The 16,439-nt window shown below is 57.6% G+C and overlaps 1 protein-coding gene across 1 annotated transcript; it reads left to right on the top strand.

Moving 5' to 3' along the window:
- The first annotated feature begins 2,019 nt into the window (after positions 1-2,019).
- On the top strand, positions 2,020-15,597 carry LOC101331816 (solute carrier family 22 member 11). Its single transcript, XM_033861738.1, is given in 11 exon segments — positions 2,020-2,310; positions 2,312-2,413; positions 4,425-4,532; positions 6,714-6,796; positions 6,798-6,856; positions 6,959-7,061; positions 8,534-8,762; positions 10,373-10,488; positions 12,533-12,747; positions 14,417-14,525; positions 15,444-15,597. Coding segments are annotated over 11 exon segments (1,569 nt in total).
- The last annotated feature ends 842 nt before the right edge of the window (positions 15,598-16,439 follow it).

Below are 16,439 nucleotides of genomic sequence, written 5' to 3' on the forward strand. Positions count from 1 at the left end.
CTGGGTCCTAGTGCAGCAGAATCACCTCAGGGCTTATTTTTAAATGCAAATTCCTGGGCCCACAGGGGAACGGCATTTTCACCAGCACGCCAATGGTTTCTGATCCTGGCTAAGGTTTGAAACACCAACGTGGCAACACTTCCTTTCCCAGGTCAGAAACCAGGGGCCAGAGAGAGGAGGTCACTGCTCAAGGTTATGGCCCACGGGTCCAGGCCTTCCCCTGTGATGGTGTTTGCACGAACCTAGGCAGGAAGCACGATTCTTTCCATGTAAAATTTGGCCTGGGATAGTTTTGGAGGGGGCTGCTCCCAGTCAGCCCCTCTCTCCTGGCCTCCTGGGCTTTAGTTTGGGCTGGTTCTCTCCCCACCTCTCTAGTTGCTATTTTAAAATCCACAACGAGTGCCTGCCCAAGAGGCAACGGCCCGGGCTTTGAAATCCAGGCCCAGAACCCGGACTCCCGGCTTCCTGGCTGGGCGCCACCTTGGCTGGATTCCCCAAGCGCTCTGGGGAGCTTCTGGGAAGTTTAGGGTCCAGACACCTACCCACACCTCACCCACACTTCCAGCGCTCTTCAGACTTCTCTCCGGAACTGACTCAGCCAATTCTTCTTGCACCTGGGAGGCCCTAATTCTGACCTAAAATCTGAATTCCAGCCTTTAGCTGGGATTTAGAACATGACAAGCTAGAGACCAAACAGCAGCTAGCCAGGGGCCTCGGAGAGAGCACAGGCTGTGGTGTCTGGTTCGAATCCTGATTATGCTGTGTGACTTTGGGCAAGCTGCCTGCCCTCTCTGAGCCTCAGTTTCCTTGTCTAGGGGAATCAGTACTGTTTCTCTCCTGGGCTGCTATGAGGAGGGAATGAGAGAGTGCAGGCAGCGTGGTCAGCATGGAGCTGAGCACACAGCAAACCCTTGGTGCCAGGAGCAGCTGTTACGAAGAGGCATAGCGCAGGGTGGGGCCCTGGGGCAGGGGCTCCCCGCCTCCTCACACCAAGCTGGACTGGCATCAGACACTGGGTCACGGGGGTGTGACTTTACTCACTTCCCCAGTCTGCTCAGCTCCAGGGCCCACGAGGGCCTTCTAAGGGATGCCAGGAAATTGTAGCCTTGGTTTCCAACCTGGGGGAGCTTACAATCTAATAAAGGCAACTTGGAACCTTGAAATGGAAATTTCCTGAAATAGTGCGTCTGTGAGCTGGTCTCCCCATGCTGCCTGGTAGGAGGCACACGGTAAGGAGGGACAGAGCCCAGGCCTGGGCCCTCCTGCCAGCTCCGCGCGCCCACGCCCACCTCCCCCGGCCTCCCTGCAGCCTCAGGGTGGCGGAGCCCCGCTCGAGAGGGCCCACCTCCCCCGGCCTCCCTGCAGCCTCAGGGTGGCGGAGCCCCGCTCGAGAGGCTTCTGTGCTTTAGCAAAATGAACTGATTGGTCCAGGATGGGTGAAAGTTCGGCCAACAGTTTCCTGATTAGAAGGAGGGCATGTAGAGGGTTCTGAAAGTTCAGACTGAAGGATGCTATCAGGCGGCCCGTGGGGAGCTGCTGAGGCCTTTCTGAGTAGCTGAGCCTGCCTTTCTCCCCCAGGATTCCTTGCTGGGATTTAACTTTAACCGTGGCAACGAGGCCACGGCCCGGTTGATGTTTCTTCCACAGCTGTAATTCAGTAACATCACGACATAGAGTCTCTTTTTTTTTTTTAAGTTTCTTGACCTTTTACTCTTGGTGTTGGAGAACAGGGTGCCCCAGATGCCCCAGTGAGTCCTATCTCCTCTCCAGAGCCGTGGAGCAACTGAGCGGTCATTCCTAGAAGCTGCGCGGGGAGGGGTTTCTTCAGAGTATATTGGGCATCTTGGGACACACTTGACTAGCTGCCGGACAGCTGCCCCACCCCCACGGGGCCGAGTGGTGAGCGGAAGCAGGAGGTCTGGAGATCCTGCGCTTGCTAGTGGTTCTGGGCAGCAGGCTGGTTACTCACCAGCTCCCTGACCCCCAGGAGACCTGCTCTAGGTGCCGGCATCTCTGTCCATGGTGTTCACTGAGCTCCTGGAGCAGGCTGGGGGTGCGGGCTTCTTCCAGGCCCTGCAGGTCCTCACCTTCTTCCTCCCGTCTGTCTGGGTGCCCATCCAATTAGTTGTGGAGAACTTTTCAGCTGCTGTCCTAGGCCACTGCTGCTGTGCCCACATGCTGGACAATGGCTCTGAGGCCCCCGGAAACCTCACCCCCGAGGCCCTCCTGGCCGTCTCCATCCCACTGAGCCCCAACCAGGAGCCCCACCAGTGTCTGCGCTTCTGCCAACCACAGTGGCAGCTCCTGGACCCCCAACGCCACGGCCACCAACTGGAGCGAGGCTGCCATGGAGCCATGCGTGGACGGCTGGGTCTACGACCGCAGCACGTTTACCTCCACCATCGTGACCGAGGTGAGGGCCTCCCCCCGACCCGCCCCAGCCAACTCCACCACTTCCTTCCTTGCCAGCCTCCCAATGACTGGGAAGATTAGATAGACTGCATCACCGCTGTTGAATGATATGCCACTCCCTCAACACGTAAGTACTGATCACTTGGGATGGCCTGGCCTCTGATCTAAGGCTAAGGTTGCAGGATGGACAGGGAGGTTTCTAGGAGCTTACATTCTGCTGGAGAATTCAGAATTAGTCAGCATTTAAACCAGTAATAACAGCAGAACAAGTCCATACCTCGTGCCCTTTAAGTGGCAGCCACCGTTCTGATGCTTTCCCTGTCATCACAATTTCACAACAACCTCTTGAGGTGGGTTTTATTATTGACCCCGTTTAATAAGTGACAAAACCGAAGCCCAGAGAGGTTAAGTGATTTGCCCCAGGACACACAGCTAAAGCACACTCGAATCTGATTCAACCCGGGCAGCCAGGCGCCAGAACTTCTCCATCACTTTCTGTCCTGCCTTGAGTCTCAAGGCCCCTGCGTCATAGGTGAGCACAAAGGAGAAAGCAGCTTCTGCTAGTAGGGGAGGGAGAGGCAGGCAGGGACGGGCTCCCCGAAGAGGTGACATTTAAGATGAGACTTGGATTATAAGAGAAGGAATCAGGGACTTACTTAGTGGCGCAGGGGTTAAGAATCCACCTGCCAATGCAAGGGACCCGGGTTCCAGCCCTGGTCCAGGAAGATCCCACATGCCTCGGAGCAAGTAAGCCTGTGAGCCACAACTACTGAGCCCACGCACCAGAACTACTGAAGCCCGAGCGCCTAGAGCCCGTGCTCCGCAAGAAGAGAAGCCACCGCAATGCGAAGCCCACGCACCGCAACGAAAAGTAGCCCCCGCTCGCCACAACTAGAGAAGTTCCGTGCACAGCAACGAAGACCCAACACAGCCAATAAATAAATAAATAAATAATTTTTTAAAAGACAGGGAAGGAATCAGTCACAGGAAGTTCGGGAGGAAGCTTAGTTGGGACAGAGGTCCAAGTAGGAGCTTGTCTGGGTGTTGAAAGAGCAGAACCTGGCACAGAGGGTGAGGGGTCCGGCGATGGCCGGGGCGTGTGGGGAAGGGGCCTGGATTTTGTTTAAGTGCAAAGGAAAGTCATTGGAGGCTTTGGGACTAGGAGGTGCTGTGATCTGATCTGCATTTTCAAGAGGTGACTTTGCAGGGTGAAGAATGTCCTGTGGGGTGGGGGTTCCTCCTGCAGCGGTTCAGGCAGGAGAGGCAGAGACGGAGAGAGAGCCGTGGGCGGAGCGTCCAGGCCTCAGTGAAAGGAAGAGAGGCGGAGATGAAGAGGGAACCGTGGGCAGAGCGGCCAGGCCTCAGTGAAGGGAAGAGAGGCGGAGATGGAGAGGGAACCGTGGGCACCGTGGGCGGAGTGGCCAGGCCTCAGTGAAGGCAAGAGAGGCGGAGATGGAGAGGGAGCCGTGGGCGGAGCGGCCAGGCCTCGGTGAAGGGAAGGGCTGACCTGGGGGGAGAGGTGATGGGGCCAATGTTCAGGCGATGTCTGTCTGGTCCACGTCAGGCAGCAGGAAAATCACGGTGACACGTGCTTAGCCATCAGTGCTCAACTTCATGCCCTGTAAGAGAAGCATCCGTACAGCCCCATTTCTGGAGGAGACGGGCTCTGCCAGGTGCAGGAACACCCCCAGGGGCACCAGCCTGTCGGTCATCAGCTGACTCAGAATTCGAGCCTGTGGTTTAACTGCCACCCACCACTGTCCACTCGGAGCGGCCGTCACGCCATCAGACCCAGAGCCGTGTCACATGCGCCACGCTGTGGGCTGCCAGTGGGAGGCTGAGCCCTGCTGCCCGCACCCCCCCTTCCACCTGGGTCGCCTGGCCTTAGGAATCTGGGGAACCCATGCAGGGTGGCCGGATCCCCTCTGGGGGTCCTGGACCTTCCTCTGCCACCCTGGCCCTGCTATTCCATACCCCCTGAGCCAGGCTGATGCACCCCCCTTCTCTTCCAGCAGGACCTGGTGTGTGACCACCAGGGCCTGAAGCCCCTAGGCCGGTCCATCTACGTGGCGGGGGGCCATGGCGGGTGGAGCACCTGGGGCCTCCTCTCCCACCAGTGAGTATCTCTCCCCTTCCCAGCTCCTTCAACAGAGTGAGCATTGTGGGGACAGAGGTAAAGAAATGTCCAGTGAGCGTTCGTGTTTCCTAAGAGAGGGCCTCCCCTGGTCTGGGGTCTGCGTCCCAGGTTCCCAGGGAGCCAAGAACCTAATGTCTGAACCTCAACGCCAGGTTGAGCTGAGAAATTGCCCTGAACACTGGCTCTCATCTTCAGCTATTGCACCGAACTTTATTGAGCACCTACTGTGTGCCGAGCACTGCACAGCCCCTGCCCTCAGGGAGCTGATGGTCTTCTGGGCACAGACAGACCCCTCTTTCTTTTAACTCCAAGTACATGAAATGTAATGAAATAGAAATACTCCTCTCCTCCCCCATCATCCCCCCTCCACTGCCCCCCAGCACACCCCTCCTGAGGTGGAGCATCAGAACGCTGTCCGGGACCTGCTCTCCATCCGCGGTCCCCTCCGGCGTGGGGCGCCGCTGTCCAGTGCTGAAAACGCCCACGTTGCACCCCCTCAGCTTGTAAACCCAACTGCAGACTTGGACGCACCTCACACTTACAGCGGTCAATGCTGAGCCGCTGACTCTCCACCCCCAGCGCAGCCCCCTCCGCACCAGACTCCATCCTGGAAAACAGCCCCGCGGGGAGCCAGCCCTGTGCTCCCTCCCTCACCGCCCACGCTCATCCTCCAGGGCACAGCCCCAGCCCAACGCCCCACGCCCCCTGTCCCCCGCCCAAGCCACCGCCCTCTCTGGCCCTGCTACGGCCTCCTCTGGGGTCTCCTGCCTCTACTGGGCCTTCTGTTCTGCTGCAGAGCTCAGAGTGACTTTGCAAAGGCTTATATGTGGATCTGGTCGCTGCCCAGCCTGAGGTCCTCTGGGCTCCCACACCAAGGACAGTCCCCACGCACCCCAACACCCCTGCTCAGCACTTGGCTTCTCCCCCTGAGCCACGCCGGCCCCTCCTGGGGCACCGCTGCTCCCGTCCAGCCCACAGAACCCACTGAAGCCGGGGGCCGAGCCTCGCCTAGGGGTTTCTGCCCACGGCTGCTTCGTGCCCAGCACGCAGGCCTCAGCTCCAGGCCACTCCTCAGAGAGGCCTTTCCGGCTTCAGGCACAAAGGTCCCATGGTCCTGCCCACGCACCCCATCACAGCTCCCGGCTCTCTCTGCCGGTGCCCAGCTTTCGTGAGCTCGTTTACTGTGTGTGTCCCCAGGAGAACGTAGCTCCAAGGAGGCAGGGGCCTTGGGGCTGTATCCTCAGTGCCCAGCATATAGCACACAATCATAATACGCTGGATGCATGAATGGTTCCAGACTCTGGGCAGTGCAGGCTCTGGGGCTAATGTGTCCCAGCTTCTTAGAAGGCAGGTTTGTTGCTTCTCTAGGCTTCCTCCTGTGAGTGGGGACCCTGCCACCTACCCACGGGGTTGTGATGATTGAGTTCATCACATGCAGAGCTTGGGCCGGGCCAGCACTGTGGTCGTTCTTTGTGGGCCTTATGTTATCCTGAGCGTAGCGGGGAGTCTGAACAGCGAGGCAGGAGGTGGTCCAGTTTGCACTTTCAGAGGACTGGCCGCCATGCCTCCACTTAGCCGTCCCCAGGGGCCACCCACACCTGGAGCCAAATCGCAATCAGTCTGAGGGTCACCTGGTGAGCCTGGGGTCAGCGCCAGGTGTCAGCCTCCAGACCTCACCCCGGATCTGGGGCGCGTGTCCCTGCTTCTGGGCGCTGCTCAGACAGGCAAGACCAAGGTTCACCCACATCTCTCCAGTCTGACTGACACATACTTCAGCTAAATGCAGGCAGTGGCTCGGGCTAAGCTGACCTCACTGGGGCTGAGGGCCCTCCGGTCACAGGCATGGGGGAGCCGCCTGGGTCACCCAAGGCCATGTGCGCTTAGCCTCCTGCCAGGCTCCTCCCTTGTTCAGCGTGTCCTCGTGAATCCCTGCATTTTACAGATGGAGAAACTGTGGCCCAGAGAGCAAGGCGGCTGCCATTTTTATAACAAATGCACTCTGTACGTGGTCCTAGGAGATCCGAGAAGGAGGTCCTGCCTGCACTGGCAGGTGCTCCGGCAGGTGCCCCAGCCTCCTTCGGCCCTCCGGCGGCCAGTCCCTGCCTCTATGCCAAGTCCTCAGGGCCCCTCTCCAGGCCCCCACTGTGCTTGTCTCCCGAAATAGTTTGGGCGGAAGCCTGTTCTGAGCTGGCGCTGCCTGCAGGTGACGTGGCCAGCATCAGCCCCATCGTTGCCTCCAATCTCCTTGTCTACGATTTTTGAGCACTTTGGGATTGTCTGGCATCATCCTGACCTCGACAACGCTCAGTGGATCCCTTGATCACCTGCCCCAGCCCTGTCGGGGAGGGGAGGCGGGGGCTCAAGGCCACTGCACGTGGCCCTCACCTGCTCATCTGCACCGCCTTTCAGTGGTGGAGTGGACCACGACCTGCACGAGGGCCGTCACCGTGACGATCCTGAGATGCACCTACAGCATCGGCCAGACGGCCATGGGCAGCCTGGCCTTTGCCCTGTGGGACCGGGGAGCCCTCTAGCTGGTCTTGTTGGTGCCCTTCTTGGTCATCTTCCTGATATCCTGGTCAGTGCAGCTGGGGCCTTTTCCCTTGGGGAGAACATCACTGAACGGGAGGGGGACCCGGGGTGAGAGGGGCCCTACCACTCTGGCTGGCCACGGCTCCCAAGGTGCCGTGACCATGGAAGAGAATGATGTGAGCAGACCCCACTGGGGAGAGACATCCTGGGGGCTCAGAGTTCCGGGGTGGGCATTTCAGCCAGGGGTCCGTGGTTCCCTCCAGCCCACTGACCTCCGGGCCTGAGGCTGGGGGCTCCGTTCTTCCCTCACATTGACAACCAGCCCCCCCACACCCACCAGCTTCACTCCCTCACATCACTTGCCCAGCCTGCGGACCTCCAAGTCAGGCATTGGATATGGAAAGATATTATCATTATTATTTTCAGGGCTGCGAAAATCCCTGAGGTCTGGAAATACCTGCTTGGGTGGGGACTTGAAGAAGAGATACAGGGAAATAAACACAAATTCCTGTCCTCATAAGTTCTCTTGTGCCCGGGGGCCAGAGTTGAGCAGGTCTGCTGTGGGGTGTAGAGAAGACTGAGCACTCATTCATTCATTCTCAGATATTTATTGCACTCCTGCTCTGTGCCAGACTTGGCTTTAGGCACTGGGGACCCATCAGCAAATAAAAGAGATCATAGATCAAAAGTCACCGACTACATGGAGGTTTATGGTTTCAACAGGACCAGGAAGAAAGGAGGAAGACCATCCCATAGTTACACTGATGAAGCCGCCCTAGTCACACTGATTGGGTGGCTCCAGGTGCTGTCGGTAACACCAGATGTATATCCACACTGCTTCTAATGAGCAAGATGATGTTATCACTGCCACTTCCAGATGAGGGGCTGAGGCCCAGAGAAGGCCAGTGACTTGTCCAAGGCCGCGCAGTCACTGCGCGCCAGAGGCAAGATTTGAATCCAGGCAGGCTGACTCTTGTAAACGCCTCGTCAAACTGCCTCCAGAAGTTTTTCTTAGCTTCCCTGCAAACAGGGCTGAGCTCCTGCGGGCTGGGAAAACCCTGACCCTTTCAAAAGGAGATGCTTCTCCCTGCCCATCTGCCCCTGAGGCTGGGAAGAAGCCTACTACTTTCATAAAACCACTTGATTCTGGTTGGGGATGTTTTAAATGTGTGTGTGTTTTTTAAATGCAGCATGATGCAAGCTTTCTACCATAGAAATGACCCCAGAATCACCCCCATGTCCAGGCAGCCTGTGCGCTGGCTGAATGTGAGGCTTGGGCGGGCAGGTTCCTGGCAGCAGGGAAGCCAGATGGGGTGCCAGGGAGTGGGGGCTGGTGAAGAGGGCGGCCAGGCATTGGGACTCATCTTTATTCTGAGACCATCAGGGACTCCCCAGCCTGGCATTAGTGGTGCAGAGGGAGAAGCGGCTGCCTTCTCCCCACTCCTGTTGCAGCTGGCAGGTCTGCTGCCCACCACCCCCTCCCCACATGACCTGGGGGCAGTGCCCAATCTACACGAAGAAAACAAAGACCCAGCCAAGCACCCGCTTCTTTAACCGGTGGCTGCCGGGATCCGCCCGATGGCTGATTACGGTGGGCAAAACAGATCGAGCGCTTCAGGAACTCAAAAAGGGGGCCAAGATACATGGCCACAAGGAAGCCAAAAGGACACTGACTGTAGAGGTGAGATGCTATTTGTGATACAGTGTGGGACATGACCCAGGGAAGGACATCCACGAATGTCTTATCATTATCACCAGCATCACCCCAATCTGCTCCAGCACCACCTCCATCAACACACCCACACCATCAAAACACCACCATCGACGTCACCGTCACTGTTGTCGCTTTTGCCATCTCTATCATCACCATCACCATAATCGTCAACACCATTATCACCATAATCATCACCATCAACCCCACCACCATCATCACCACCATCACCACCACTACCATCACCACCACCATCACCACCTCCATCACCACCACCACCATCACCACCACCATCACCACCTCCATCACCACCACCACCACCATCACCTCCATCACCACCACCACCATCACCACCACCACCATCATCACCTCCATCACCACCACCACCATCACCACCTCCATCACCACCATCACCACCACCATTATCATCACCATCATCACCACCATTATCACCACAACCATAATCATCACCATCATCACCTCCATCACCATCACCATCACCATTATCACCACCATTACCATGTCCACTACACCCACAATCACCACCACTGTCATCATTTCTACACAAACACCACTACCATCATTACCACCACCAATCATAATAATACCACTAATACCAACACCATCATCAACAGCATTACAACTCTGCATAGACCCCCCATCACTATTACCACCATCACCACCACCATCACCTCCACCGGCACACCATACAATTGACTTCACCTTTATTATCACCATCACTACCAACACCATCATTAACATCACCATCAACATCTCTGCAAAGCATCACCAACACCACCACTATTACTATCACCACCACCTTCACCACCATCATTGCCGTCCTCATCACCACCATCCCCAACTCCACCACAGCCACCATCAACACCACCAATAACAACAATACAACCATTATCAACAATAGCACACCCACATCACCATCTCTATTATTCATCACCTTAATCCACATGTACTGCTCATTTACCTCACGGGGCTTCTCAGCATATTTGGGGAAACAGGATGTGCTTATCTGAAGGTACCTATTTCAAGGAAGTAGGTGTGGGAGGATGTGCAGACAGAGGCTAGAGGACACAGAGCTCCCTGGGGGCAGAAGGATCAGGGAAAGCTTCCAAGAGGAGGTGAGCTAGAGCTGACCGGGACTGAGCGGAGCACAGGGCAGGCCAGGCCCGGGGTGCAGGCAGAGACCGGATGGGTACTTGGGAGGATCCAATGGCTGGAGGGGGCGTGCACTGATGCCAGCCAAGAGGAGTGAAGAGGGATGGTAGGGCTTTGCGGGGTAACTGTCAAAACCTTCCTGCAGCCTGCAGCTCAGAGACTAGAGCTGGGACACAAGACCTGCTCCTTGGTTCTGAGTAGGGCGACTGGGTCTGCAGAAGATAGCTCAGCTAGGGGCCAGAGAGAACCCTTTCTGCCCTCAGGCCATCCGCTCCCCCAGGGCTCTCCAGTCTCCAGAGGCCAAGGCCAGGCTCTCCCTACCACTCTGCCCATCCGGACACCATTTCCGGCACGGTGGTGGGGCAGGGCCATGGCCCCAACGTTCACTGCCCCCGTCATCCCTGGAGGTACTGATGTCCAGCATGGAGGAGGACGTAGCCTCCGCGAAGTCCCGCCGGTCAGGGCTGGACCTGTTCCGTATAATCGCGCTCCTCTGGAGAAGCTGCAGACTGTTGGTAGCGAGGTATGCCATCCTGAGCATCCCTCCCGGGGCTAAGGAGGGCGGGGTGTCCAGTGGGGAAACAGCCCCTGCAGGCCTCATGGGGTACATTTCTGGCCAGAACAGGCAGCCTAGCAGGTCGGGGAGACAGAGTACGTACAGATGTGATCGGGAGGCCAGCTTGTGCAGGAAGTCAGCTAGACGGCAGGGCTGGGCTGTGGTCCTGGGCAGGGTGCCAGGGTCAGGCTGAAGCCCAGGGCAGAGGCAGAGCCAAGTCCTCAGAGCCAAGGGACCAGCAACAGCTGGAAAGGATCACTGGGACTCACCCTGACAGCTGGACTCCTAGAGGGTGGCAGATAAGTTCATTTATACCCCACTTTACAGATGGGGAAAGAGAGGCTGGGAGAGGCAAGAAACTTGCCCAAGATGACAGAGCAGGCGTTTGAACCCAGGCTGAGCTACCTCGTCGTCCTGCTCTCTGACCCTCCAGCCCCACATTGAGCGTGGACTCCCCGTCCCGCCCCAGGAGGCCCCACCTCCCAGGGGTACCTGGGACCAGGAAAAGGCTCCTTAAGACAAATTCAGTTTAAGTGACTTCCAGAAGAGTGGATGGAAAAGTGAGGGTCAGGTTTGATTGGGCCTTGATCTTGAAATAAAACTCAGAATTAGGAAAACATCTATTTTATGCCGTATATAAGCACATATGGGTTATAACGGCAAATACGTGCTACATCTCAGACAGAGAATGCTCCTCTCTCTCTCTCTTTTATTTTTTTGCTTAAGTTTTTTTTTTTTTTTCCCTGATAAATTAGGAGTGCCCAGGGCCACTGAATGTCCAGCGCCATTCTTTTCAAAAACCATCAAGGCTTCCTCAATTCTCCCAGGGGCCACTCTGCACTCTTGTTATTCAAATCACAGGCTGTGAAGCGGCCACCCTCGTGGGTTTTCTTATTTCTGTTAACCCAGTTGTTACCGGCTAAGGCTCTAGATACCTACGGGTCAGCCGCTTTCAGCTCCAGCCTGGCCCTTGTCAAGTCACTTTCACAAACTTCAGGAAGCTCTGCGTTTCTGCAGGAATCGCAGCTTTTCTCTACCGTTGTTGGCCTGGTGGCGCCAGATGTCTCCTGAGGACGGCAGTCAGGTGCTGCTGAAGGGGAGGGCTGCGAGAAGCAGGGATGGGGACAGACTGGAAAAGTGGTGGAGGATAATTTCCCACCATGGCCACTTGTGGAGCCAGATTCAATCTCCAAGGTGTAGAAATTCAGCTACTGTAAGTTCAGCTACTCAGGAGCCTGTGTCAGGGGGTCCCCTGGGAAGCCGACTTTGAGATGCAGGTCCACGAGCAGGCAGTTCACAGAGGGGGGCTCTAGGGATCACCTCTCATGGAAGCAGAGAGGGGCCAGGGAGGGCAGGAAGCAGCAGCGGCAGGGGAGAAGTCGTGGTGATGCCGTCACAGCCAGGCCCCAGCCTGGGGACCTGGGAGCTGGGGTGACCCTTCTGAGTCATCTCTCTGGACCGTGTAGACCAGCCATGGGATGCTCTCCCCAGCTCGGGGGCAGAACTCCCAGGGCACTGAAGGGGGAAGGCCAGCATCCTCCACTGAGACCCCATTCTATTATCAATCCCATGTTTCAAGACAAAGAAACGCGTCCACAGAGGGCCAGGCAGAGACTTGCCCAGGTCCATGGCTAGTAGAGTGGGATCCAGATCATGGTTCCCGGCCACGACTGGGAACAGGAAACAAAGCCAGAGAGTGCCAGAGCCTGGCGAAGGGGCAGGTCAGCGTGACCCACTGCCCCATCTGCCCAGAGAGGGTCATGTTTTCCTGCTGGTTGGCGGAGAGGGAGCCTAAGAGGCAACGTCCAGCCCACCATGGCCGACACCCAAGGCCCACACGTGGAATGGATGGGGCCACCGCCCTCCCCACCCTTTCCTGGGACAACCTGACCCCGCGGAGGTACATCCTGCCCTCACCAGGCTGCCCGGGGCTCGGGGCTGGTGGTGCCCTCCCGGTGCAGCCCCGGCGTAGATCATGGTGCAGGGACCTGACTTCTGATTCGCCCCACAGCTTGTCCCTCACCCTCTCCTACTATTGGCTAGTCCTCCTCCTGCAGAACCTGGGGAGCAGCGTCTTCTTCCTCCAGGTCCTCTTTGGAGCCGCGAACTTCCGGGCCCGGATCACCACCACGCTCCAACTCAGGTTCTTTGGCCGCCGCACGACCCTGCCCGGCTCCCTGGCTGTGGCTGGCCTCGCCATCCTGGCCAAAATGCTGGTCCCACAAGGTGCAGCCAGGGCAGCGGGAGGGAAGGCTGAGGGGCTGCCGGCCCGGGCGCCTGCTGGCCTGTCCACTGCACCGCACCACCACCAGCCTCTTCCCCTCCCCCGGCCCCGAGGATGGGCAGGGGCTACTGCGCCCCGGCTCTGCCCAAGGCCATTACTGCCACAGCCCAACCAGCCCCCCACCCATTTTCCTGGGGAAACTGAGGCTCAGAGAGACGAAGCCAGGTGCCCAAGATCCCTCATTAGCAAGTGACAAAGCCAGGCCTGGACCAGACTTCAAGCCAGAGGCCAAGTCTGCAGGGGGAAGAAGGGTCTGGGAGGCTGAGAGGGGCTCCAAGTGAGGCAGGAGAGGCACCAGGCCGAGTGTATTTCTTCTGGTTAACTAAGCGAGAGGGGAGACTTCCCTGGTGGTCCAGTGGTTAGGACTCTGCACTTCCACTGCCGGGGACCCAGGTTTGATCCCTGGTTGGGGAGCTAAGATTCCCACATGACCAACAAAAAAAGAAGCAAAAGGGGGCTTCCCTGGTGGCTCAGTGGTTAAGAATCCGCCCACCAATGCAGGGGACACGGGTTCGAACCCTCGTCCAGGAAGATCTCACATGCCGCGGAGCAACTAAGCCGCGCGCCACAACTACTGAAGCCCATGCGCCTAGAGCCCGTGCTCTGCAACAAGAGAAGCCACCGCAATGAGAAGCCTGCATGCCGCAACTAGAGAAAGCCCGTGCGCAGCAACGAAGACCCAACACAGCCAATAAATAAATAAATTTATATTTAAGAAATTAAAAACCTCATACTGCAGATACTATAAAATGTGGGTGCATTAATGACACAAAAAAATCTGTATAAAAAAAAAAAGAAGCAGCAAGAGGCAGAGCACTGGGGAAGCTGGGATGGGCCCTGGTCTCACTCTCCTTTCTGACTGAGGCTGTGAGGCCCCAGAAACCCTCTCCGTGTCTCATTTTATTGCTCAAGGTGGGTGACTGGGGGAGGGGCAGGGACAGGTGTCCCGTGGTGACAGCAAAGCCAGGAGGGAGGCAAGAGAGGACCAGCCGCTGGGAGGGGCGGGGTGAGGATGGAGAACCAGTCGGGAGCCCAAACTCTGAGTGAGATGCAGCGCTCTGAGAAAAACTCCAAAGACGAGCACTTGAGAGTTTATGACTCTTCCCAACCACGTGCGGGAAGGGAAGTGAGGCCCAGGCCCACCACTGGCTTGCGACCTGCACCCTGGCTTCCCAGCTAAGGCTCCCTGTGGAAGCACGGGCCCCACAGGCAGACTGAGGGGTGGTGGGAAGGCTTCTGGGTAGCTGGGCACCCCAGGGCCCCTGCTGTGGGCCTGGGCCTGGCATGACCCTCTCCTTTGAGGGAAGAAGCACCCTCAGGGCCCAAGGAGCCCTGGCACTGTCACCCCTCGAGTGCCACCCGCAGCTGCCCCCAGGCTCACCCACCCCAGACCTGGCTGGGTTCTTGCCCTGCACCCCACCCCCAGCCCACCCACCAGGATGTCATCCTGCACTGCATCACCACCTGGCCCGGGGCAGCCTGGCACCGGGTCACACTGCCCGGGACCTGCTTTCAGTCCAAAGCAGCCTTGTGGGAGAACCCAGTCACTCTGCTCCAGGCTCCTGGGGACCCTCCCGAGCAGACCCCACCCTCACCCCTCCCTCTGCCTAGATCTGCAGACCCTGCATGTGATCTTGGCTGTGCTGGGAAAGGGATGTTTTGGCATCAGCTTAACCTGCATCATGGTCTACAAGCCGGAACTCTTCCCAACTTCACTGCGGTAGGCTGGGCTGCCGGCTGGGCCCAGGAGGGGCCGCCAGGCCTGGGGCGGGCGAGAAAGGGACCCCCCTGCGAGGGCCCATGGCGGGGGTAGAGAGAGGGGCTGGGCACCCAGGGACACACAGCAGAGGGAGAGGGGGACCCAGCGCCGATATGGAACCGAGCAGACGCCCTGGAGTCCTTCCCCCTAAGGCACCTGCTCAGCCAGGGCCTCCGCAAACAGCCTCTCCCCAGGAGTCCAGGCTCGGAGGCAGCCCCATGGAGAGCCCTCGGGAGGCCTCTGGACTGGAAACCGCTTCGAGCCACACAGCTCTCTGCTCAGGTGAAATCTTATAAGAGCCCTGGTGAGGAGACCAAGAGCTACCCGGGGTAGTGGGGACTCTGCTTGCCTCCCACTGTCCCCTCCCTGCCCCAAGAGAGCCCCAGGCTACCTCCTCGGAACCCAGTGGTCTAGAGTTAGGCCACCCCTGCATTGGACAGTTGGGTAGACTGAGGCTTAGGGTGGCCAAGGATTTAGTTGAGGAGCAGGGCTGGACCCCAGCCCCCAGAGGCCTGGCCCAGCCTCACCCACGGTGCTCACTCACTCACTTGTCCACTCTTTCTTTTTTTTTTGACACACATTTATTGATTTTGTTGACTGGGAGCTCCGTGGCCTAGCGGAGACAAGCCTCCAAATTACCTGAGACCAGGGAGAATAGGGTGGGCCCTAGAGAGTTCCCGTGAAGGACTCTGGATGTTCCCAGGAGGCAGAGACCCTTTGGATGGGAAAATCTAGGTGGGCTCAATGGAGGAGGTGGGGTTGGAAGAGCCCTTGAGGAGGGCGACTCCAGCAGCCCAGCTTTCCCTCCCGTGGCCCAGCCAAGTAGCCCCTCTGAAGTGGCAGTTGTGACAGGGTCCCAGCCCTCCTCTCTACCCACAGGATGACAGCAGAAGTCTTCCTGCATTCAGCAGGTCAGCGGGGGTCCCCCTCCTACGGTGTCATCCCCATCGTTTCCCACCTCTTTGTCCTCTTCCTCCTGGAGACCTGGGGACTTCCACTCCCTGACACCATCCAGGCCCTGGAGAGACAGTGAGTGACCCATGGCCACCCTGGGAGTGATGCAGCTGTGTGGGGCTGCAGATACGGTGGCAGGTCCACCACAGCCCGGAGACAGGAGAGCCCAAGGGTCAGAGACGTCCCGGGCAGAGAGGTCAGGAACAGGGCCGGGCTGGTCATCATGACGACACCCGCAGCTCGGGCTTGTTCAGTGCCCAGAGCATTCCCGACACCATGCTCAGGGCAGCATGTTTCTGAAACCGTTTAATCTTTACAACAACCCTGCTAGGAAGATACTACTGCTCTCCCTGTTTACAAGAGGCTCAGAGAGATGAAGTGACTTATTTGAGGCCTCACGGGTAGAAGGTGATTGTACCTTAGACAGGAAAATGTACTGGTCAAGAGCCCGGCTCTGCAACCAGACTGCCCAAGATTGAATCCCTGCCTACGCAGGCAAGCGTCTTCCCTCTCTCATCAAACTGACACAAGAAGAAAAAGAGATCCTCAACAGTTCTCCTTAAGGCTTCCTGCAAAGGAGCCCAGGCCCAGACAGATTATCAGGTGTCTTCCCTCGGGCCCTCCAGGAAAAAAGCCATGCTATTCTCATGTATGTTCTTTGAGAGAATAGGAATGAAGGAATGCTCCTCGACTTTCTTTTATAGCCAGAATCACCTCTAAGTTTCCACTTCCTCATTGGTAAAACAGGTGTTGAAGAAAAACAGTGTAGCTCAAAGAGTTGTATTTGGGTTTAAGTGAGTAATTATATGAGAGCGCGAAGGACAGTGCCTGGTCCACAGCACGTGCTCCGTAAGTGTGGCTGCTGTGTCTCGGGCGAGAGGGTTCGTAGGCAGCCCTCCTTGCTAAACAAGAGCCAGGATC

The sequence above is a fragment of the Tursiops truncatus genome, chromosome 8 (genome assembly GCF_011762595.2).
Source record: "Tursiops truncatus isolate mTurTru1 chromosome 8, mTurTru1.mat.Y, whole genome shotgun sequence".
NCBI lineage: Eukaryota > Metazoa > Chordata > Mammalia > Artiodactyla > Delphinidae > Tursiops > Tursiops truncatus.